Source organism: Engystomops pustulosus, chromosome 6, assembly GCF_040894005.1.
Source record: "Engystomops pustulosus chromosome 6, aEngPut4.maternal, whole genome shotgun sequence".
Classification (NCBI taxonomy): Eukaryota; Metazoa; Chordata; class Amphibia; order Anura; family Leptodactylidae; genus Engystomops; species Engystomops pustulosus.
Genome location: NC_092416.1, coordinates 179,104,729 through 179,130,677, shown reverse-complemented (window position 1 = coordinate 179,130,677; position 25,949 = coordinate 179,104,729). Strand labels below are relative to the sequence as shown.

At 44.1% G+C, this 25,949-nt stretch overlaps 2 protein-coding genes and 3 non-coding genes across 5 annotated transcripts in view; 3 read left to right on the top strand and 2 right to left on the bottom strand.

The window, feature by feature from the left end:
• Window positions 1-400: 400 nt before the first annotated feature.
• HEXD (hexosaminidase D) lies at window positions 401-14,297 on the bottom strand. Its single transcript, XM_072112594.1, is given in 16 exon segments — window positions 401-897; window positions 4,270-4,359; window positions 4,532-4,633; window positions 4,843-4,921; window positions 5,858-5,940; window positions 6,349-6,544; window positions 6,663-6,734; window positions 7,511-7,534; window positions 7,537-7,693; window positions 7,899-7,940; window positions 7,942-8,019; window positions 8,022-8,066; window positions 8,171-8,258; window positions 12,325-12,434; window positions 12,515-12,620; window positions 13,715-14,297. Coding segments are annotated over 16 exon segments (1,473 nt in total). The 5' UTR covers window positions 13,747-14,297; the 3' UTR covers window positions 401-728.
• Window positions 13,678-25,949, top strand: part of OGFOD3 (2-oxoglutarate and iron dependent oxygenase domain containing 3) — a 73,556-nt gene continuing 61,284 nt past the window's right edge. Inside the window, exons 1-2 of the mRNA XM_072112596.1 lie at window positions 13,678-13,910; window positions 15,441-15,655. Coding sequence (XP_071968697.1) covers window positions 13,681-13,910; window positions 15,441-15,655 — 445 coding nt within the window. The 5' untranslated portion in view covers window positions 13,678-13,680. The remainder of the gene's footprint in view (window positions 13,911-15,440; window positions 15,656-25,949) is intronic.
• LOC140066416 (U6 spliceosomal RNA) lies at window positions 17,657-17,763 on the top strand. The gene has a single exon (XR_011848260.1). It is a non-coding gene; the product is annotated as a U6 spliceosomal RNA (small nuclear RNA).
• LOC140066491 (U6 spliceosomal RNA) lies at window positions 21,274-21,380 on the bottom strand. The gene has a single exon (XR_011848332.1). It is a non-coding gene; the product is annotated as a U6 spliceosomal RNA (small nuclear RNA).
• On the top strand, window positions 22,278-22,384 carry LOC140066415 (U6 spliceosomal RNA). The gene has a single exon (XR_011848259.1). It is a non-coding gene; the product is annotated as a U6 spliceosomal RNA (small nuclear RNA).

Below are 25,949 nucleotides of genomic sequence, written 5' to 3'. Positions count from 1 at the left end.
GATCAGTACAGGATAAGTAATGTCATGTATGTACACAGTGACTGCACCAGCAGCAGAATAGTGAGTGCAGCTCTGGAGTATAATACAGGATGTAACTCAGGATCAGTACAGGATAAGTAATGTCATGTATGTACACAGTGACTGCACCAGCAGCAAAATAGTGAGTGCAGCTCTGGAGTATAATACAGGATGTAACTCAGGATCAGTACAGGATAAGTAATGTCATGTATGTACACAGTGACTGCACCAGCAGCAGAATAGTGAGTGCAGCTCTGGGGTATAATACAGGATGTAACTCAGGATCAGTACAGGATAAGTAATGTCATGTATGTACACAGTGACTGCACCAGCAGCAGAATAGTGAGTGCTCTGGATTATCACACAGGGAATATACAGAATATTGTGTTGCATATTTTCTTTGGCAGAAAATAAAAAAAAAATGACTGTACAGTAAAATAACAATTTACAAGTAATTTGCATTTTAAATCCTCCAGTCTTTTCCAAAGCTGCACCAAGATCAGTGATGCCAAACCTCAGGCTCAGCTTAAATCTCTTCTCGGCTGCTGCAACAAGAATAAAGTACTAAACTTGTCTCCATAACACAGCTGAATCCTGAATGCAGCTTTGGATGTGACTAGAGTCATCTAGCAGGTAATTCAAGATAAAGAATATTGCAGGACTAAAGATGAGGATTGAGGCTCAGGAGCAGCTGCACAGTGGTGTCAGGTCTATGACTGGTTCTCCAGGGCGGCATTCACATCCTGCACCAGGTCCTGCAGCTGCAGGTAGTAGGGAAGCGCATGTTCCTCCATCCACTCCTCTACCGACACCTCTGGAAAGATCTGGAGCAGAGCCGCCTGGAGGTCCCTCAGGACTAATGTCCAATTAGATAAGAGACTAAGGAGGAAATGAATATTACTATAACACTGCCCCCTATGTACAAGAATATAACTACTATAATACTGCCCCCTATGTACAAGAATATAACTACTATAATACTGCCCCCTATGTACAAGAATATAACTACTATAATACTGCCCCCTATGTACAAGAATATAACTTCTATAATACTGCCCCCTATGTACAGGAATATAACTACTATAATACTGCCCCCTATGTACAAGAATATAACTACTATAATACTGCCCCCTATGTACAGGAATATAACTACTATAATACTGCCCCCTATGTACAGGAATATAACTACTGTACTATAATACTGCCCCCTATGTACAGGGATATAACTACTATAATACTGCCCCCTATGTACAGGGATATAACTACTATAATACTGCCCCCTATGTACAAAAATATAACTACTATAATACTGCCCCCTATGTACAAAAATATAACTACTATAATACTGCCCCCTATGTACAAAAATATAACTACTATAATACTGCCCCCTATGTACAAAAATATAACTACTATAATACTGCCCCCTATGTACAGGAATATAACTACTACAATACTGCCCCCTATGTACAGGAATATAACTACTATAATACTGCTCCCTATGTACAAGAATATAACTACTATAACACTGCCCCCTATGTACAAGAATATAACTACTATAATACTGCCCTCTATGTACAGGAATATAACTACTATAATACTGCCCCCTATGTACAAGAATATAACTACTATAATACTGCCCCCTATGTACAAGAATATAACTACTATAATACTGCCCCCTATGTACAAGAATATAACTACTATAATACTGCCCCCTATGTACAGGAATATAACTACTATAATACTGCCCCATATGTACAAGAATATAACTACTATAATACTGCCCCTATTTACAAGAATGTAACTACTATAATACTGCTCCCTATGTACAAGAATATAACTACTATAACACTGCCCCCTATGTACAAGAATATAACTACTATAACACTGCCCCCTATGTACAAGAATATAACTACTATAACACTGCCCCCTATGTACAAGAATATAACTACTATAATACTGCTCCTATGTACAAGAATATAACTACTATAATACTGCTCCTATGTACAAGAATATAACTACTATATTACTGCCCCCTATATACAGGAATATAACTACTATAATACTGCCCCCTATGTACAAGAATATAACTATTATAATACTGCTCCCTATGTACAAGAATATAACTACTATAACACTGCCCCCTATGTACAAGAATATAACTACTATAATACTGCCCCCTATGTACAAGAATATAACTACTATAATACTGCTCCTATGTACAAGAATATAACTACTATAATACTGCTCCTATGTACAAGAATATAACTACTATATTACTGCCCCCTATATACAGGAATATAACTACTATAATACTGCCCCCTATGTACAAGAATATAACTATTATAATACTGCTCCCTATGTACAAGAATATAACTACTATAATACTGCCCCTATGTACAAGAATATAACTACTATAATACTGCCCCCTATGTACAGGAATATAACTACTATAATACTGCCCCCCATGTACAAGAATATAACTACTATAATACTGCCCCCTATGTACAAGAATATAACTACTATAATACTGCCCCCTATGTACAAGAATATAACTACTATAATACTGCCCCCTATGTACAAGAATATAACTACTATAATACTGCCCCCTATGTACAGGAATATAACTACTATAATACTGCCCCCTATGTACAAGAATATAACTACTAGAATATTCCCCCTATGTACAAGAATATAACTACTATAATACTGCCCCCTATGTACAAGAATATAACTACTATAATACTGCCCCCTATGTACAGGAATATAACTACTATAATACTGCCCCCTATGTACAGGAATATAACTACTATAATACTGCCCCCTATGTACAGGAATATAACTACTATAATACTGCCCCCTATCTACAAGAATATAACTACTATAATACTGCCCCCTATCTACAAGAATATAACTACTATAATACTGCCCCCCATGTACAAGAATATAACTACTATAATACTGCCCCCTATGTACAAGAATATAACTACTATAATACTGCCCCCTATGTACAAGAATATAACTACTATAATACTGCCCCCTATGTACAAGAATATAACTACTAGAATATTCCCCCTATGTACAAGAATATAACTACTATAATACTGCCCCCTATGTACAAGAATATAACTACTATAATACTGCCCCCTATGTACAGGAATATAACTACTATAATACTGCCCCCTATGTACAGGAATATAACTATTATAATACTGCCCCCTATGTACAGGAATATAACTACTATAATACTGCCCCCTATCTACAAGAATATAACTACTATAATACTGCCCCCCATGTACAAGAATATAACTACTATAATACTGCCCCCTATCTACAAGAATATAACTACTATAATACTGCCCCCCATGTACAAGAATATAACTACTATAATACTGCCCCCCATGTACAAGAATATAACTATTATAATACTGCCCCCTATGTACAGGAATATAACTACTATAATACTGCCCTCTATGTACAAGAATATAACTACTATAATACTGCCCCCTATGTACAGGAATATAACTACTATAATACTGCCCCCTATGTACAGGAATATAACTACTATAATACTGCCCCCTATGTACAGGAATATAACTACTATAATACTGCCCCCTATGTACAGGAATATAACTACTATAATACTGCCCCCTATGTACAGGAATATAACTACTATAATACTGCCCCCTATGTACAGGAATATAACTACTATAATACTGCCCCCTATGTACAAGAATATAACTACTATAATACTGCCCCCTATGTACAGGAATATAACTACTATAATACTGCCCCCTATGTACACGAATATAACTACTATAATACTGCCCCCTATGTACAAGAATATAACTACTATAATACTGCCCCCTATGTACAGGAATATAACTACTATAATACTGCCCCCTATGTACAGGAATATAACTACTATAATACTGTCCTCTATGTACAAGAATATAACTACTATAATACTGCCCCCTATGTACAAGACTATAACTACTATAATACTGCCCCCTACGTACAAGAATATAACTACTATAATACTGCCCCTATGTACAGGAATATAACTACTATAATACTGCCCCCTATGTACAGGAATATAACTACTATAATACTGCCCCCTATGTACAGGAATATAACTACTATAATACTGCCCCCTATGTACAAGAATATAACTACTATAATACTGCCCCCTATGTACAGGAATATAACTACTATAATACTGCCCCCAGTGGGCACACAGTGTAATTCTCTTACCTCACGGCCTCGGGTTCTATCTGTTGGACCATTATGGGATGAATAATTTTTTTCTTCCTGTGAAACGGACTGAACCAACCGGTGACAATCCTGGAAGACAATGGAAAAATCAAAATTTGGATCCTTGACCCTTCAGGTTGCCTCATATACCTGGTGGTTCCGCTCTCCATGTGTTATACTACACTGGGTCCTGGTATACAGTACTATATACAGTACCAGGGTCCAGTATAATATTGGCGCCGTATACTGTACTGGTTCTCACCGGTTTCTCTCCAGGAATTCCTGGGTGGGATTTTTCAGGAAGAAGACGACTTGGGTGATCATCTTGTAGACGTCACTGCCGGGGAAGGAGCCTGAAGCTTCACTGCGCAAAGTATAAGACAACGTCAGCTCACAGCAGCACAGAGGATGTCAGGCAACAACAAGGCATAGAGAGAGATTGTATAAGAAGGTTCCCGGGTGACAACCTATACGTCTGCCGTTACAGCTCCCACAATGGTGGGTGCTAGTCATGGCGGCCATACTGGTTATCACCCAGCTTTCCCTGAGCCCTGCACACGTTACTGTCCTCACCTCATGTAATTCTCCGTATCCAGATGGGACATTCCCAATATTTCTTGTATGGAGGAGGCCGCCTGCTCCGAGTAAGAACCTGCAGAGGTACAGGAGGATCCATGTGGTATTGATGGGGTTAAAAAGAATAGAAAAACATCGCTGCTGCTGCTACCTACAGCGCCACCCTGGTCCTCAGGTTGTGTGTGTGGTACTGCAGCTCAACTTGATTAAAGGGAACGTATCAGTGGTTTAATGGAAATGTCCCTTGAGAGACCTTTATGTTGTAGCAGCAGGACTGTGAAACATGGATTTAAATTCCAGGATTGCACTGGAGTGCACTGGGAGTGTACCCTCTCACAGCTGTGCTCTGTGCACTCTACAACCAGTGTAGGTACTGTACCTGGAGAGATGTGTAATCAGACCTCTGTGTATGTGGCGAGTAAAGGAAGGAAAACAATCAATTATTGTAGCTTCTCCATATGGAAAGAAAGTGTGTCCTCACACTGCTGTGCTCTCTGCATTAAACGGTCTTGGATTTTTGGTTTGACCCAACAAGATTCAATATAGCAGAGGGGAGGGGCTGCGGAGAGCTTAGTGCACAGCAGTGTTAGGACAGGCCTCCAGTGCACAATCCTGGAATATAAAGACACAAAGGTCTGATTATACATCTCTCTAGGGATATACCTAATACCTAACATTGACTGCAGAGATCATAGAGCACAGCAGTGTGAGGAGACTTCAGTGCACTATGCAACACTCCTGTGATATAAATCCATATATCACAGTCCTGCTGCTACTAACAACATACACAAAAGTCTGATTACACATCTCTCCGGGGACAATACCGAACACTAGCTGCAGAGAGAACAGAGCACAGCAGTGTGAGGACACGCTCCCAGTGCACTTGGAGAAGCTACAGTTCTGGAATATAAATCTATATCTCACAGTCCTGCTGCTACTAACAACATACACAAAGGTGTGATTACACAGAGGTGCAGCTCTAAGGGACAGCTGTATTCACGATGGACCATACCATTCTTCAACGTCTGCAGACACACGGCCAGAGATGGTATGCCCACTGGGAGGAGCTCACACAGAACAGAGAAGTGGTCGTACCTGAAAGATAAAAGAGTCATAAAGGAATTAAAGGGATTTATTTTCATACACCATATTAGATAATCAATAGATGAAGGGGGGGTCCTTGCATCAGGATCCGGGCCCGGGCGAGGTGCGGTTATAAAGAGTGTCTCCATCTCTGGAGGACCTGGTCTGGCCTGTATTATACAGACAAGCTATTAATATGAATGGGTATTGTGTAATACCTCTCTTCTCCTGCGGGGGAGCTGCAGGGAACTCAAACACCTCCTGTCAGGGATCTTCTAGATTACATGTGGAGAGGTCCCAGCAGGAGGGCACTGTGTGATCGGATCATAGTGAAGGGGCACTTCAAGGGATTCTAGAGAAGTCGGGACCCCTTTAATGACCTAACATGACCCTGGATGTACAGATCAGTAAGAGTCGTACCTCTGCCAGCCTGTGAGGGCCAGTCCCTGCAGGGTGTGGTGGGGTACCCTCTGTGCCACCTGTAGCCAGCATCTATGGTTCTCCAGGTGATGTCCTATATGGGTCAGCTGCTGGCAGGCCCCGGTGGCCCCCTTAAAGGCGCTGGCCAGCCAGATCTTCTGGAAGCCGCATTGTACATACTTTTCGATCAGGGCAACTGCAGGGGTAGTAGATATGTGGAGTCATGAGTGCAGGACCAGCGGCGCCCCCTGCAGGTGGTGCCATGTGTTACCTGAAAGGCAATTACCCCTTTAAATTGTGACTAGTTCACCTACCTCTGTTGTCAACCTCCAGGTTTGGGGTGTAGTCCCAGATCATAGGCTCCACCAGCTGGGCGAGTCCAGAGTCTATGGGAAACAGAGAATTAGTATGCAGCAGGATTGTAGGGGAGGGGGCCCTCACACTGCTGTGCTCTGAGTCCTGTTTCACAGTCCCTCCTCTATGCTTTGCAGACATCTGGTTAAAAACTAGTGCCACTCATAGCAGAGGGGAGATGCTGTGCGGCAGTTCTGTACAGAGATCTAAGAGCACAGCAGTGTGAGGACAGGCCAACAGTTCACAATCCAAAAATATGAATCCCTATTTCACAGTTCTGCTGATACTAACATACACAAAGGTATGATTATACATTTCTCCAGGGACAATATTTAACACTGGCTGCAGAGAGCTAAGAGCACAGCAGTGTGAGTAAATGTGGCCAGTACACTTGAAGAAATGACAATCATAGAATATAAATCCATATTTCACAGTCCTGCTGCTGCTAACAGCATACATGATATGTATGATAACAAATGTCACACATTCCTGAAATATAAATCTCTTGTTCACAATCCTGCTGCTACTAACAACATACACAAAGGTATATAATTTCACAGAGCTCCAGGGACAGAGCACAGCAGTGTGAGGACAAGCCCCCACAACCTTCAATCCAGGAATATAAATCTATAAATCACAGTCCTGCTGCTACTAACAACATACACAAAGGTATATAATTTCACAGAGCTTCAGGGACAAAACATCACACTGTCTGCACAGAGCACAGCAGTGTAAGAACATGCCCCCACAACCTTCAATAAATCTATAAATCACAGTCCTGCTGCTACTAACACTGCAGATTACTGACCGGTCAATGTCTGGGCGGAGGCCCCCTTAGCATGTCATCCCAGGCGATAGGTCTGACGCCCGGATAAGTGGAGACCACGTGTGCGGCCACCTTCTTCAGGTGACACATAAAGAGGTCTTCTACTGCCAGGCCGCCTTGGGAAAGACGTTGCTTGGATTCTTCTCCCTCCCCAAGGTAGTAGACCTATAGAAGAAGTGTATGTGTTCTCCAGTTACATCCAAAGCTGCAGCAAAATTCTGCTATTGATTTGTACACAATACAAGGAAATTCTACACAGATTTGTATAAAGCTTTGATAAGTTTTGGTGATGTGTAACCACAGGGGTCATCTACCTCTACTCCCCAGCAGTGGGACCCCCACCCCAATAACAGGGTGCAGGACTCTGTACCTCATCAGCACCAATGTGCAGCCAGCGGACCCCGGGGTGCAGCCTCCATCACCTGCCGGATCATGTCATGGAGGAGCCGCAGGGACTCGTCCAGGTGAGGGTTCAGGCTGTTGGGGTAAGTGGGGCACCTCCCCTCAGGCGGGCGAAGTCCCTGTGCTTCAGGACAAACTACAGGGGAGAGCACAAGGTATTAGGAGAAAGGAATGTAAGAGAAGACCCATGTCCACCCCCACCTCCCCCCACACCCCACCGCCCCCCATACCCCACCGCACCTCCATGTGTCCAAATGTCTGTACAAGAGGAATCACTTCTAAACGGTGCATCTCCGCCAGACGCAGGATCTCCCGGATATCCTGAGGACTATAAAGACATCAATACACAGGGGGCAGTATTATAGTAGTTATATTCCTGTACATAGGGGGCAGTATTATAGTAGTTATATTCCTGTACATAGGGGGCAGTATTATAGTAGTTATATTCTTATACACAGGGGGCAGTATTATAGTAGTTATATTCTTGTACATAGGGGGCAGTATTATAGTAGTTATATTCTTGTACATAGGGGGCAGTATTATAGTAGTTATATTCTTGTACATAGGGGCAGTATTATAGTAGTTATATTCTTGTACATAGGGGGTAGTATTATAGTAGTTATATTCTTGTACATAGGGGGTAGTATTATAGTAGTTATATTCCTGTACATAGGGGGCAGTATTATAGTAGTTATATTCTTATACACAGGGGGCAGTATTATAGTAGTTATATTCTTATACACAGGGGGCAGTATTATAGTAGTTATATTCTTGTACATAGGGGGCAGTATTATAGTAGTTATATTCTTGTACATAGGGGGCAGTATTATAGTAGTTATATTCTTGTACATAGGGGGCAGTATTATAGTAGTTATATTCTTGTACATAGGGGTAGTATTATAGTAGTTATATTCTTGTACATAGGGGGCAGTATTATAGTAATTATATTCCTGTACATAGGGGGCAGTATTATAGTAGTAATATCCCTGTACATAGGGGGCAGTATTATAGTAGTTATATTCTTGTACATAGGGGGCAGTATTATAGTAGTTATATTCTTGTACATAGGGGTAGTATTATAGTAGTTATATTCTTGTACATAGGGGGCAGTATTATAGTAATTATATTCCTGTACATAGGGGGCAGTATTATAGTAGTAATATCCCTGTACATAGGGGGCAGTATTATAGTAGTTATATTCCTGTACATAGGGGGCAGTATTATAGTAGTTATATTCCTGTACATAGGGGGCAGTATTATAGTAGTTATATTCTTGTACATAGGGGGCAGTATTATAGTAGTTATATTCTTATACACAGGGGGCAGTATTATAGTAGTTATATTCTTGTGCATAGGGGGCAGTATTATAGTAGTTATATTCTTGTGCATAGGGGGCAGTATTGTAGTAGTTATATTCCTGTACATAGGGGCAGTATTATAGTAGTTATATTCCTGTACATAGGGGGCAGTATTATAGTAGTTATATTCTTGTACATAGGGGGCAGTATTATAGTAGTTATATTCTTGTACATAGGGGGCAGTATTATAGTAGTTATATTCCTGTACATAGATGCAGTATTATAGTAGTTATATTCTTGTACGTAGGGGGCAGTATTATAGTAGTTATATTCCTGTACATAGATGCAGTATTATAGTAGTTATATTACTGTACATAGGGGGCAGTATTATAGTAGTTATATTCTTGTACATAGGGGGCAGTATTATAGTAGTTATATTCTTGTACATAGGGGGCAGTATTATAGTAGTTATATTCTTGTACATAGGGGGCAGTATTATAGTAGTTATATTCTTGTACATAGGGGGCAGTATTATAGTAGTTATATTCTTGTACATAGGGGGCAGTATTATAGTAGTTATATTCTTGTACATAGGGGGCAGTATTATAGTAATTATATTCCTGTACATAGGGGGCAGTATTATAGTAGTAATATCCCTGTACATAGGGGGCAGTATTATAGTAGTTATATTCCTGTACATAGGGGGCAGTATTATAGTAGTTATATTCCTGTACATAGGGGGCAGTATTATAGTAGTTATATTCCTGTACATAGGGGGCAGTATTATAGTAGTTATATTCTTATACACAGGGGGCAGTATTATAGTAGTTATATTCTTGTACATAGGGGGCAGTATTATAGTAGTTATATTCTTGTACATAGGGGGCAGTATTATAGTAGTTATATTCTTGTACATAGGGGGCAGTATTATAGTAGTTATATTCTTGTACATAGGGGGCAGTATTATAGTAGTTATATTCTTGTACATAGGGGGCAGTATTATAGTAGTTATATTCTTGTGCATAGGGGGCAGTATTGTAGTAGTTATATTCCTGTACATAGGGGCAGTATTATAGTAGTTATATTCCTGTACATAGGGGGCAGTATTATAGTAGTTATATTCTTGTACATAGGGGGCAGTATTATAGTAGTTATATTCTTGTACATAGGGGGCAGTATTATAGTAGTTATATTCCTGTACATAGATGCAGTATTATAGTAGTTATATTCTTGTATGTAGGGGGCAGTATTATAGTAGTTATATTCCTGTACATAGATGCAGTATTATAGTAGTTATATTACTGTACATAGGGGGCAGTATTATAGTAGTTATATTCTTGTACATAGGGGGCAGTATTATAGTAGTTATATTCTTGTACATAGGGAGCAGTATTATAGTAGTTATATTCTTGTACATAGGGGGCAGTATTATAGTAGTTATATTCGTGTACATAGGAGGCAGTATTATAGTAGTTATATTCGTGTACATAGGAGGCAGTATTATAGTAGTTATATTCTTGTACATAGGGGGCAGTATTATAGTAGTTATATTCCTGTACATAGGGGGCAGTATTATAGTAGTTATATTCCTGTACATAGGGGGCAGTATTATAGTAGTTATATTCCTGTACATAGGGGGCAGTATTATAGTAACTATATTCTTGTACATAGGGGGCAGTATTATAGTAGTTATATTCCTGTACATAGGGGGCAGTATTATAGTAACTATATTCCTGTACATAGGGGGCAGTATTATAGTAGTTATATTCCTGTACATAGGAGGCAGTATTATAGTAGTTAGATTCTTGTACATAGGGGGCAGTATTATAGTAGTTATATTCTTGTACATAGGGGGCAGTATTATAGTAGCTATATTTCTGTACATAGGGGGCAGTATTATAGTAGTTATATTCTTGTACATAGGGGGCAGTATTATAGTAGTTATATTCTTGTACATAGGGGACAGTATTATAGTAGTTATATTCCTGTACATAGAGGGCAGTATCATAGTAGTTATATTCCTGTACATAGGGGGCAGTATTATAGTAGTTATATTCCTGTACATAGGGGGCAGTATTATAGTAGTTATATTCCTGTACATAGGGGGCAGTATTATAGTAGTTATATTCCTGTACATAGGGGGCAGTATTATAGTAGTTATATTCCTGTACATATGGGGCAGTATTATAGTAGTTATATTCCTGTACATAGGGGGCAGTATTATTGTAGTTATATTCCTGTACATAGGGGACAGTATTATAGTAGTTATATTCTTGTACATAGGGGGCAGTATTATAGTAGTTATATTCTTGTACATAGGGGGCAGTATTATAGTAGTTATATTCTTGTACATAGGGGGCAGTATTATAGTAGTTATATTCTTGTACATAGGGGGCAGTATTATAGTAGTTATATTCTTGTACATAGGGGGCAGTATTATAGTAGTTATATTCCTGTACATAGGGAGCAGTATTATAGTAGTTATATTCTTGTACATAGGGGGCAGTATCATAGTAGTTATATTCTTGTACATAGGGAGCAGTATTATAGTAGTTATATTCCTGTACATAGAGGGCAGTATCATAGTAGTTATATTCTTGTACATAGGGGGCAGTATTATAGTAGTTATATTCTTGTACATAGGGAGCAGTATTATAGTAGTTATATTCATGTACATAGGGGCAGTATTATAGTAGTTATATTCTTGTACATAGGGAGCAGTATCATAGTAGTTATATTCCTGTACATAGGGGGCAGTATTATAGTAGTTATATTCTTGTACATAGGGGGCAGTATTATAGTAGTTGTGCATAGGGGGCAGTATTGTAGTAGTTATATTCTTGTACATAGGGGGCAGTATTATAGTAGTTATATTCCTGTACATAGGGGCAGTATTATAGAAGTTATATTCCTGTACATAGGGGGCAGTATTATAGTAGTTATATTCCTGTACATAGGGGGCAGTATTATAGTAGTTATATTCCTGTACATAGGGGGCAGTATTATAGTAGTTATATTCCTGTACATAGGGGCAGTATTATAGTAGTTATATTCCTGTACATAGTGGGCAGTATTATAGTAGATATATGTGAGTACCTGTAGGCGTGAGCTGCTCGCAGTGGGAGGAGCTGCTTGTCGTATGGAAAGGTGTCCTCATATTCTATCAGGAGTCCGGTTGCTCCTAAAGCAGAGAACAGTGGAAAAACCTAGAAAAAAAAAATATTAGACTTGAAAGTAAAACCAGTTATCAGTGATTATCAGAGCTGTTTGTGGATGTGGTACTTACCTCGGCCAGGTAGGAGACCTTCGGGGGGGCTCCTTTAAGGTCCAGGTGAACCAGGATCATTTTGAGAGTTGATTTAGTATCGCTATTGTCGGAGCCACCATTTTGTCTAAAACAAGAGGAATATGGAGCAGAAATATGAATGATCTGTTGCCTCACAGCTGAGGGTTTGCTACAATAGACAATGCTCTGTGAGATATTACAAGCCTGGAGTGACACATTGTAACAAAGTATAAACACATTTCCATCCCCAGTGTTATTAGAAGTCTGGTTTGGATGTGACAGGCAGGACATGCTGGGAGTTGTAGTCCTGCAGTATGTGACAGGCAGGACATGCTGGGAGTTATAGTCCTGCAGTATGTGACAGGCAGGACATGCTGAGAGCTGTAGTCCTGCAGTATGTGACAGGCAGGACATGCTGAGAGCTGTAGTCTGGCAGTATGTGACAGGCAGGACATGCTGAGAGCTGTAGTCTGGCAGTATGTGACAGGCAGGACATGCTGGGAGTTGTAATCCTGCAGTATGTGACAGGCAGGACATGCTGAGAGCTGTAGTCCGGCAGTATGTGACAGGCAGGACATGTTGGGAGCTGTAGTCTGGCATTATCATGTGACATGCTGGGAGTTGTAGTCCTACGGTATGTGACAGGTAGGAAATGCTGGGAGCTGTAGTCTGGCATTATGTGACATGCTGGGAGCTGTAGTGCTGCGGTATCTCACAGGCAGGACATGCTGGGAGTTCTAGTCCTGCAGTATGTGACAGGCAGGACATGTTGGGAGCTGTAGTCTGGCATTATGTGACATGCTGGGAGTTGTAGTCGGTCCTACAGTATGTGACAGGCAGGACATGTTGGGGCTGTAGTCAGACATTATGTGACATGCTGGGAGCTGTAGGGCTGCGGTATCTCACAGGCAGGACATGCTGGGAGTTGTAGTCCTGCAGTATGTGACAGGCAGGACATGCTGGGAGCTGTAGTCCTGCAGTATGTGACAGGCAGGACATGCTGGGAGTCGTAGTCCCGTAGTATGTGACATGCTGGGAGCTGTAGTCCGGCTGTATGTGACATTCCGGACATATTGGGAGCTGTAGTCCTGTGTTATGATACATGCTGGGAGCTGTAGTCCTGTGTTATGATACATGCTGGGAGCTGTAGTCCTGTATTATGATACATGCTGGGAGTTGCAGTGTGCTGGCGTCTCTCACCCATCCATGTCTCCGGCTGCTCTGGGCTCCATTGCTCCGGCCTGGCGCGTCTGGCCAATGTGCAGGCTCCACGTCGGATCGCCGAGCTCCGGTGTGCGCTCACTATGGCAACGAGACAGCGGCGGCAGAGGGGGAGCGGAGAGAACGGAGAGGCGGGAGCCGGGCCTGCACGGGGGGCTGCAGGGGGGAAGCACAGGTGAGACCGGGGGCTGCGGGGGGGAAGCACAGGTGAGACCGGGGGGCTGCGGGGGGGAAGCACAAGTCAGACCGGGGGATCATGGAGGGGCCTGTCATGTGTCACCATATGGAGGAGTGCACAGACCCCGGTGGTAGGTGACAGGGACATCTTCTCCACTGCTGAAGTGTCTCATCCAGGCTGCCCATAGACTACAAACACCTCCACCTCTCAGCGGTATGCCTTCAGTGACCCTGTATGACCACTACACAGTGCATGGCGCTGTCTGCCTCCATAATAGCTTCTGCTCCACCACCGATTATACAGCCATGTCCTGTTCTAGTAGCAGCAGGACGGTGATGTGTGGATTTATTATATGCTGTGCTCTGAGCACTCTGCATTGGGCTCCTCCTCCTCCTGCTGTGCGCTGAGCTCTCTGCATTGGTCTCCTCCTCCTCCTGCTGTGCGCTGAGCTCTCTGCATTGGTCTCCTCCTCCTCCTGCTGTGCGCTGAGCTCTCTGCATTGGGCTCCTCCTCCTCCTGCTGTGCGCTGAGCTCTCTGCATTGGGCTCCTCCTCCTCCTGCTGTGCGCTGAGCTCTCTGCATTGGGCTCCTCCTCCTCCTGCTGTGTACTGAGCTCTCTGCATTGGGCTCCACCTGCTGTGCGCTGAGCTCTCTGCATTAGGCTCCTCCTCCTCCTGCTGTGCGCTGAGCTCTCTGCATTGGTCTCCTCCTCCTCCTGCTGTGCGCTGAGCTCTCTGCATTGGGCTCCTCCTCCTCCTGCTGTGCGCTGAGCTCTCTGCATTGGGCTCCTCCTCCTCCTGCTGTGTACTGAGCTCTCTGCATTGGGCTCCACCTGCTGTGCGCTGAGCTCTCTGCATTAGGCTCCTCCTCCTCCTGCTGTGCGCTGAGCTCTCTGCATTGGTCTCCTCCTCCTCCTGCTGTGCGCTGAGCTCTCTGCATTGGGCTCCTCCTCCTCCTGCTGTGCGCTGAGCTCTCTGCATTGGGCTCCTCCTCCTCCTGCTGTGCGCTGAGCTCTCTGCATTGGGCTCCTCCTGCTGTGCGCTGAGCTCTCTGCATTGAGCTCCTCCCCCTCCTGCTGTGCGCTGAGCTCTCTGCATTGGGCTCCTCCTGCTGTGCGCTGAGCACTCTGCATTGGGTTCCTCCTCCTGCTGTGCGCTGAGCTCTCTACATTGGGCTCCTCCTCCTCCTGCTGTGCGCTGAGCTCTCTGCATTGGGCTCCTCCTCCTCCTGCTGTGCGCTGAGCTCTCTGCATTGGCCTCCTCCTCCTCCTGCTTTGCGCTGAGCTCTCTGCATTGGGCTCCTTCTCCTGCTGTGCGCTGAGCTCTCTGCATTGGGCTCCTCCTCCTCCTGCTGTGCGCTGAGCTCTCTGCATTGGGCTCCTCCTCCAGGGACAATACCTAACACTGCAGAGAGCACAGAGCACAGTAGTGTGAGGACACGCCCCCAGTGCACTTGTGTGTAGAGCATTGGGGAGGGTTCATTATATTTGTTGTACTGGTATTTACATTCTTATATATTTACTTTCAGCTTAAAAAGAAGCCGCTCCTCGGGCAGATCATGGCGGCGCCCTGCGCTGTGGGGCAGCCTCGCTCTCCTCGTGGCGGTCTCCGGTGTTCTCCTTCTTTGGGGGTATCCTGGGGGAGAGGAGATGGTGGTCCTGGCCTCTCAGCATGAGACCCTCCAGCACAAGTTCTTCCCGGTGCCCTGCTCACAGGATTACGGAAACCACAAGCAATTCCCAGGTAATGAAGACGCTACATCTCGTCCTATCCTCTAGTCACATCCAGAGCTGCATTTACAGCAGGAACTCTTTGCTCTCCAGTACTTATTATGGTCCTCATAGGAACTGTTTTGTTATAAAAGGTTAATATAAAATTTGGAGCTCTGGATGTAACTGTGCACACAAGAAAGTTCTTGTCTAGAGCTGAAGTGTCGGTGCAGTGTGTCTGCGCTCTGTTCCGTTGTTCCGGGGAGCTTAGACACTGCGATAAAACCTGCGGTGGTACCACCATTAACCCTCCACCCCCAGACTATCAGGCTGTTCTCTGGCCTGCAGGGGTCCCCCCTTGTTCGGGTAGTAGAGCGGTGCAGTCAGTGATGTGCGCCGCTCCTGGGAGATGTCATAATGAGCGGCAGATGGTGTGGAGGACCCCCGACCATCAGAACCAGCGCCGTGTAATGAGCTGATCCGGTAAATACCTTGTGCAGCGCCCCCTCCGCTCTGCAGGTAACAGATGCTGCCGGTGATATATGGGCGTCACAGGAAATTAGGCCCCCAGCAGCGCGTGACGCTATGTACCGGTGCCCTGCCGTCAGTCATAACCCCCATCATCCTCGCGCCTCACCCGTGTGCTACACTCAGCAGTTTAAATTAGTTTGATATCTGTGGAGGTGTAATCCATCCCTTAAAGGGAAACAGTCAGCAGGAGTGACCGTATAGACTGCAGCCGGTGTTGGGTATTGTCCCTGGAGAGATGTGTAATCAGACCTTTGTGTTAGTAGCAGCAGGACTGTGATATGTGGATTTATATTCCAGGATTGTCGCTTCGAGGGTCCTCACACTGCTGTGTTATAAGCTTTGTACATTAAAATGCATCACAGCCTCTTCATTTGGCTCTGAGTAAGAGCTGTATAATTATACCAGAAGCTTTTACATTGATTTTGAAGTCATGGAGAAGTTCAGGGCAGAGAGAACAGAACACAGCAGTGTGAGGACACCCACCTTCCCCAGTGCACTTGAAGAAGCTACAATCTTGGAAAAATCCATATTGCACAGTCCTGCTGCTACTAATACCATACAGAAAGTTATGATTACACATCTCTCCAGGGACAATACATAACACTCTCTGCAGAGAACACAGAGCACAGCTGTGTGAAGACACGCACCCAGTAGACTTGGAGAAGATACTCTCCTGGAATATAAATCCATATTCCACAGTCCTGCTGCAACTAACAACATAAACAAAAGTCTGATTACACATCTCTCCAGGGACAATACCTAATACGGTAGATTAGGGGCCTCACACTGCTGTGCTCTAAGCTCTTTGCACTGACCTGCCTCACAGCTCTATCCCTGTGCATGAAGGCTTTAGGAAATTTCTGATTGGATACTACAGCATCCACACAGAGCAGTGCAGAGAGCTGAGAGCACAGCAGTGTGAGGACACCCCCAGAGCAGCTACAGTCCCAAAGTATACATTCATGTATCACAGTCCTGCAGTTACTAATAATAAACACATGATTACACATCTCTCCCGGGACAGTAGCTGACACTGGCTGCAGAGAGCACAGAGCACAGCAGTGTGAGGACACACAATCCTGGAATATAAATACAGAGTCCAAAAACATGTTGGAAATAAGATATTCTGCAACTGCAGCCCCCGGATGAGATAATACAGTATTCAGACCGGACCCTGGAAACCACAGACCCAACAAAGGGAAACAAGGGAATGTTTGGGGTTTCCCTTTGTTCTTACCTTTTTCCCGCCCTTTTTACAAGACAAAGACCGGTGCTCCCAGCATCCTCTGGGGCTATTTATCTATTTTGCATATTCTGTTTAATACGTTTGTGTCGTTTTATTTGCACTTTTATATATTTAAGAAGGAAAACTAGACAGTTGTGGAGAATGAGAGTTATGATCCAATGAAGATGATGGGTGTAATGTATATGGAGTGACCTCTCCATAATGCATAACTCCCCCCCTCCGGGGACTATATATACTGATGGGGGAGGCCAGGGGTCTGTGCTCGCTTCGGCAGCACATATACTAAAATTGGAACGATACAGAGAAGATTAGCATGGCCCCTGCGCAAGGATGACACGCAAATTCGTGAAGCGTTCCATATTTTACTATATTTTGGAGACTGAATAGTCCATATGTGTGTGCGAGGAGTAGGAAATATTCGGATTGGACAGCAGGGGGTAAGGGGCTTCTAAACCCTATATTGTTGTTGCCCAGATCTTTTGGCTGGAGCATCGGGCATCCTCCCTTCTCTCATCACGATCACTGTCCTCAGGACACGAATCTTGATGAGAACGTGTGCATTACTTTCCCCTGCAGGTCCTAGCCTCCGGGAGAATAATACTCCTGGAGGCTGCAGGACCTGTGATGATGTCATGATCACATGACCGGCAGGGGAAAGTAATGCACTGAGCTGCAGGAGTGAGGTGAGGAGGAAACATATTAGCAGCTAAGGAAGGGGAAGGACATGGGGGTAACTGTGTGGCACATTACTCACTGGGGGGGCTGTGTGGGGGACATTACTGGGGGGAGAGTGCGGGGGACATTACGGGGGGAAGAGTGCGGGGGACATTACTGAGGGGAGAGTGCGGGGGACATTACTGGGGGAAGAGTGCGGGGGACATTACTGGGGGAAGAGTGCGGGGGACATTACTGAGGGGAGAGTGCGGGGGACATTACTGGGGGGAGAGTGCGGGGGACATTACTGGGGGAAGAGTGCGGGGGACATTACTGGGGGAAGAGTGCGGGGGACATTACTGGGGGAAGAGTGCGGGGGACATTACTGGGGGAAGAGTGCGGGGGACATTACTGGGGGAAGAGTGCGGGGGACATTACTGGGGGGAGAGTGCGGGGGACATTACTGGGGGGAGAGTGCGGGGGACATTACTGGGGGGAGAGTGCGGGGGACATTACTGGGGGGAGAGTGCGGGGGACATTACTGGGGGGAGAGTGCGGGGGACATTACTGGGGGGAGAGTGCGGGGGACACTAGTGGGGGGAGAGTGCGGGGGACACTAGTGGGGGTAGCTGTGTGGGGCACATTGTCCATCCACACGTGACACTAGGACACGCCACGATCTCATATGCATTTCCAGTGAAACGCATGTGATCGGTAACAAGCTCCTGGTTTTGTTTCTATGTAAGAACAGTCATGCGTGTCAGGGAACCAAGATGTGGGGACAATGAGGAACATCAGATGTGGTTATGTACAATGGAGAAGATGGAGGAGACGTCACCTAAAGGCGCTGGATGTAGGGATTTCTCCTGTGTGTCTGTAGCTGTATATACACTCAGTGACATTGTGAGGGGGATATGTACAGGGGGGGCATTACTGAAAGTGCGATACACATGCATTGGGGCCCGTGCCCGGATATTTTACCACCCTAGCAATGCTCCTGGGTGTTGCCCTCTTACAGACACTGGATTACTGGGGAATAAGAACATTGTGAAGGGAAGACGTCCCCAGGAGGGTTTTTTTGGATTATTAGGAGACAAGTCATGTCATAAAATAAACAAGTCAAAAATAAATTTTCCATATTCCATATCAAGTGATTGTAGCACAATGGGAAACACATTGTAAAATCTTTTGTTCTTTTTATAGCGTTCATCACAAATGAAACTAAAAGTGATAAAAAAAAATTGGATAAAATTGAAAATGATAGTGCGGCCCCATGTGACACAAAATGTGCAACAATCTTAAGACAGTCCCCAGATGTAAATAATTGTGTAGGTCTGGTCATGAATGGGTCAGACATGTAAAGGATACAACATTTATGTTGGGGGCTACAGGCCGGACCCTGCTGAACCCCAATCATCTACATAATGTATATAATAAATACTCCCCCACTAGACCATGTATCTGCTTTCTATGTAGATCGGTTCTGATTATTTAGGGGGAGGTCTGGGGGTCTCTACTCCATGAAGGTTTTTTTTTCTAATGTGTAGATTTATCTCTGACTCTAATCTCAGGTCTGATCTGTGATGTGTATTCGTTTAGGGTCTGTATATATTCCGGGGTGTGGTCTGGGGTCTGATTTAGGACGTCTCTATGTGATAGGGATTCATTTCCTAGTTTTGTGGTCAGTATTTATGTGGGGGGTCTGCTCTTATATTCTCATTAGTTCTGGGGTCTTTATTTAGTTATTGGTTCGGGTCTGTGATTTGTATTTGCAGAGGTCGCTATGACGCTTGTGGAGGCTGATTTACTTCCCAAAAAAACCACCAAGCTTTTTCTTGTGTAGGCGCGGGCTGGCGGGAAAAATATCCTTTGTAGCATGGCAACATTCGCCCACACCTCTCAGCAGCGCACACAATGCCTCGCCTTACCCGATGGGTCACGGCTCCTTCGGAAAGTCATGTGACCAGAGCCCAGGTCACATGACATTTTACAGCGGCCACAGGCCGGAGCGGTGATTGGCTCTGCCCATCCCCATGGACATGGTGCCATCACTAGGATCAAGCCGTCTGTGTGACAGCCCAATCCTATACAGTGACGGGGGCCAATATTATCAGCCCCCTGTAGTCACACCTGCCCCTGTATACAGTGAGAGGCTGCAGGGAAGGTGCTATATACATCCTCTCACTGATAACAGTCATTCCAATGGGCTGTTACCATCACATCACTGTTATCTGTGATCTATATAGAAGATTAGCAGGGGAACATATGTGCCTTTTTTAAAAAAAAAATGTAATTGTAATTAAAAAAATAAAAAAAAAATAAAATTAATCTAATAAAAATGAAAAAATAAACAGTTTTTAAAGAAGGGTCTGTAAGAGTTTTCTTGATGTCTATACAGTAATAATAATCTTTCTATAGCGCCATCATATTCTGCGGCACTTTACGAGTCATAGGGGACGTATAGAAATAAAATACTACATTACAGGGAACAGTCATATGGAACAATAGTCTAGTAACACCGTATACGTCTACGATGTTACTGAAAATGTCATACTCCTCCTCGCCTACTGAAATTACTCCTTAAAAATGGTGGGAGGAGTAATATTACCCTTCTGTAATATGTTAGTGCGACCTCTGTGTATCGGTCTACAATGTGACCTGGGATCTGTATTTATTTCGGGATTTGGTTTTGTTGCTTTTCAGGGGCAGAGGGTTATGCTCTTGGGACTTTATTCAATTATTGGAAACTTTTCTGGGGTTTGTATTTATTTTGGGGTCTGGTTTGTGTCCTGTATTAGTTTTGGGGGTCTAGGGCTTTTTTTTGTATATATATATAGAGTACCTAACCCCCAAACCAAAGTCTCTAAAAAATGCAGACCCCTCGATCTACTTCATATCCTAGACTATACTTCCTAAAGACACGGAGGCCTCACAGAAATCCCCCTGAATTAATACAGACCCCACAGAGGGTTAAAGTACCCCAGAGGGTCTAAGAAGTAGTGGTTAAAATGTTTTTTTTACAAAATTTATAAAATCTAAAAAATTCAAATCACCCCCCCCCCCCCCTTTCCCTAAAACTGATATAAAACTAAATAACCAGAAAAAAATCACACCGCAGGAAACTAAACTAATACATATCCTTGACCAGACGCCGGATTAAAGCCCCCAAACTATAACATATCACAAGAGCGTCAGACCCCCCCCCCCCCAAAGAAATAGCGCAAAATATGGAACGCTTCACGAATTTGCGTGTCATCCTTGCGCAGGGGCCATGCTAATCTTCTCTGTATCGTTCCAATTTTAGTATATGTGCTGCCGAAGCGAGCACAGACCCCTGGCCTCCCCCATCAGTATATATAGTCCCCGGAGGGGGGGAGTTATACATTATGGAGAGGTCACTCCATATACATTACACCCATCATCTTCATTGGATCATAACTCTCATTCTCCACAACTGTCTAGAGTTTTCCTTCTTAAATATATAAAAGTGCAAATAAAACGACACAAACGTATTAAACAGAATATGCAAAATAGATAAATAGCCCCAGAGGATGCTGGGAGCACCGGTCTTTGTCTTGTAAAAAGGGCGGGAAAAAGGTAAAAACAAAGGGAAACCCCAAACATTCCCTTGTTTCCCTTTGTTGGGTCTGTGGTTTCCAGGGTCCGGTCTGAATACTGTGTTATCTCATCCGGGGGCTGCAGTTATTTCGGACTCTGAGACTCTGACGGGTCTTGTTATCTGTAGTTTGGGGTCTATATTCTGCTGTTTATTTAGAGGGTCTTGTCTAGGATATGTATTTGTTCAGATGTGATTTGGGGTCTGTACTGGGGTTTGTATTATTATTACTATTAGCTCATAGGGTTTTTCTGAGGCTTTCATTTTCGGGTTTGGGGTATGAATAAGTCATAGGTGTCTGTTCTGGGGTCCTTCAGGTCCTTCAGGTATCAGGTCCTTCCCACTTTTCCTCGATTGACCCGCCTCTTCTCCCAGGATCCTCTGGGACTGGCAAATTTGCATCTTCTGGTGTCACAGCGTTGAATATCCCATATCCCCGTTACCTATAAGTTGCCCGATAATAAATGAAGAAACTATAGAAACGTTATAGAATGAGGGTTGTCATATATTATAGGTTCCTGGTGTAAATCCTGAAGAAGATCTCTCCATAATGTATAACTCCCCCCCTCCGCGGGGACTATATATACTGATGGGGGAGGCCAGGGGTCTGTGCTCGCTTCGGCAGCACATATACTAAAATTGGAACGATACAGAGAAGATTAGCATGGCCCCTGCGCAAGGATGACACGCAAATTCGTGAAGCGTTCCATATTTTTGGAGACTGAATGGTCCATATGTGTGTGAGAGGAGGAGGATCATAAATCCATAAACCACAGTCCTGCTGTTACTAACAACATACACATCTCTCCAGGGACAATAGCCATAATTGTTTGCAGAGAGCACAGAGCACAGCAGTGTGAGGACACACCCCCAGTGCACTTAGAGAAGCTGCAATCCTGGAATATAAATCCATATATCACAGTACTGCTGCTACTAAAAACATGCACAAAGTTGCAGTTACACATTTAACTATATATATATATTACCCAACACTGGCTGCAAAGTGCACAGAGTACAGCAGTGTGAGGACACCCCTAGTGCTATTTGAAATTCAGCTGCTTCTGGAAGGTTCTGTGAAAATAACATGGTCTTTATTGGTTATACGGTGAATAGGAGTCTTGTAGAGCGCCCTCTATCTTTAGGGGGACCACATGACGCTGCACCGCTTGCTGCATTACCAATAATTGTGCCATTTAGGGGCCTTTCTGTGTTTTATCCAACGAGTGATGCAGGGCAGAGATGATCAAATTTAATGGGTATGCAAATCAGCCTGCAAGTGCAGTGGGGGCGGAGCCTGTTTTTGCCACAAATAGATGTGATCTGGGCAGGGGTAGAAAGTGTGTATAGGCCATAGGGGGCGGCGATTCCAGAGTTATACAGCGAGGGACCTCCCAGCAGCACAGAGTATTTCAGGAGCAGACCATGTACACTGCGCTCTGCTGGTGAGGACAGGGCTGTATGTGACGGGGGCAGCAATGTAATGTGAAGAAGGGACGGGGGACATGAGGAGGCACAGATTAAGATTATAGACTGGGAGGCTTCCACTGTGTAAATGGCACAGTCCTCACAGCAGCACAGAGGATTTCAAGGAAGGATTGTACTAATCTGCAGTGTGACAGTCTGGAGTTACACAGAGCAGGGTGCACAGCAGTGAGAGGAGACCAGTGATAACTTTCTGCAGTGTAACACACAGCTGCTCCACACGGGGGCGCCGATGCACCATCAGCATAGAACACTGGTCCGCAGCAGCACATTGTGATTAACCATCAGACCATCCACTGCTGCGGACAATTCATGGAGAGACACCGGAGAGATACATCGTGTCCTCAGAAGGAAATGCGGCTGTACTAAAACTACATCCCTGCGGATACCAGAGCGCAGATAACACAGGAGGTGGCAGCACCACATACTCCTCATATCAGCACTATATACATTCATCCATAGCCTCATATATAATACTAGAACCGCAGTACAGACCGACACCGTATAGAAGGAAAGTTACAGATCAGTAATGTCATGTATGTACACAGTGACTGCACCAGCAGCAGAATAGTGAGTGCAGCTCTGGGTATAATACAGGATGTAACTCAGGATCAGTACAGGATAAGTAATGTCATGTATGTACACAGTGACTGCACCAGCAGCAGAATAGTGAGTGCAGCTCTGGAGTATAATACAGGGTGTAACTCAGGATCAGTACAGCATAAGTAATGTCATGTATGTACACAGTGACTGCACCAGCAGCAGAATAGTGAGTGCAGCTCTGGGGTATAATACAGGATGTAACTCAGGATCAGTACAGCATAAGTAATGTCATGTATGTACACAGTGACTACACCAGCAGCAGAATAGTGAGTGCAGCTCTGGAGTATAATACAGGATGTAACTCAGGATCAGTACAGGATAAGTAATGTCATGTATGTACACAGTGACTGCACCAGCAGCAGAATAGTGAGTGCAGCTCTGGGGTATAATACAGGATGTAACTCAGGATCAGTACAGGATAAGTAATGTCATGTATGTACACAGTGACTGCACCAGCAGCAGAATAGTGAGTGCAGCTCTGGGGTATAGTACAGGATGTAACTCAGGATCAGTACAGGATAAGTAATGTCATGTATGTACACAGTGACTGCACCAGCAGCAGAATAGTGAGTGCAGCTCTGGGGTATAATACAGGATGTAACTCAGGATCAGTACATGATAAGTAATGTCATGTATATACACAGTGACTCTACCAGCAGCAGAATAGTGAGTGCAGCTCTGGGGTATAATACAGGATGTAACTCAGGATCAGTACAGGATAAGTAATGTCATGTATGTACACAGTGACTGCACCAGCAGCAGAATAGTGAGTGCAGCTCTGGTGTATAATACGGGATGTAACTCAGGATCAGTACAGGATAAGTAATGTCATGTATGTACACAGTGACTGCACCAGCAGCAGAATAGTGAGTGCAGCTCTGGAGTATAATACAGGATGTAACTCAGGATCAGTACAGGATCAGTAATGTCATGTATGTACACAGTGACTGCACCAGCAGCAGAATAGTGAGTTCTTTATCTTTATCTCCGGATGGTGGGTGGTGTAGGTAAGTGTTACTCATCCTTCACTCAGTGACGGGCTTCTTGCACATACGTGGAGCACTGGATGTTGTTGTTCTGTGTCCGGTGTATTGGGATTGCGGCGCTGCGCGGCTGCTCCTCGTTAGTCGGGATCGGATAAGATTAATGAGAGGAGACGTCAGACTGTTGTTTCTGGAAAGAAAACAGCGGTTAATAATCCGAAGCGGAAGAAACAAGATGAATCACAGCGGTGGTGAATGTCCGGCATTAAACGTCGCTTTATTGTCTGATACTAAGCAAATCCTCTACATAACCAGTGAACCAGTGGGGATAAGCTCCCCCTAGTGGTGGCTGAAATCGAACACAATTTTATGGCGTAGTTGCAGTTACTATTATTGCAACATCACCCAGCTTTTCTAGTGCTCTGCATAACTGATACCTCCTTGTTTTTTCTTACTGTTGTAGTTGTATCCACATCATTTGTAAGGAGTTTGGAAAAGCTGGGTAACAACCTATATGAGCACATAACGGCTTCAATAAGTGACTCATCAGCAGTATGATCACACTACAGCTCCTCTACAGAGTTATCAGCCAGCTTTCCTAGTGCTCTGAATGCCAGACCTTGTCAATATGTTTACAATGCAAGATCACCATTTCAAGTAGTAGATAACTAGGAAAGCTGGGTGACAACCAGTACGAGGGCCCTACGTCTCCTGTGTTGGTATATAATCCAGCTTTTTCCGAGCACTGAACGGCTAATCTGCCTAGTTATGCTATTCTAGTAGAAGATACTTCTCCAAATTAAGACGGTAGCTCCAGCTTTCCTAGTGTCCTGAATGGCAGCCATTGTCGATAATCAGTTTACAATGCAAGAGCAGTGGTTTACTTAGTAGATAACTAGGAAAGCTGGGTGATAACCTACCTGAGCTCAGTACAGCACCTGTATTTGGATACAACCCTACTCTCCCAGTGTCTCTGAATGGCAGATATTATCAATAATCAGTTTACAATGCAAGATCTGTGGCTTATGTAATAGATAACCAGGAAAGCTGGGTGATAATCTGAGCACAGCGTCTGTATGGGGATATGACCCAGCTTTTCCCGTGCTCTGAACAGCTGATCTGCCTAGTTATGCCATTCTACTAGAAGATACTGTACAGAATTCAGGTGTACGGAGAAGCTGACTATAGCTGGGGTTATCACCCAGCTTTCCTA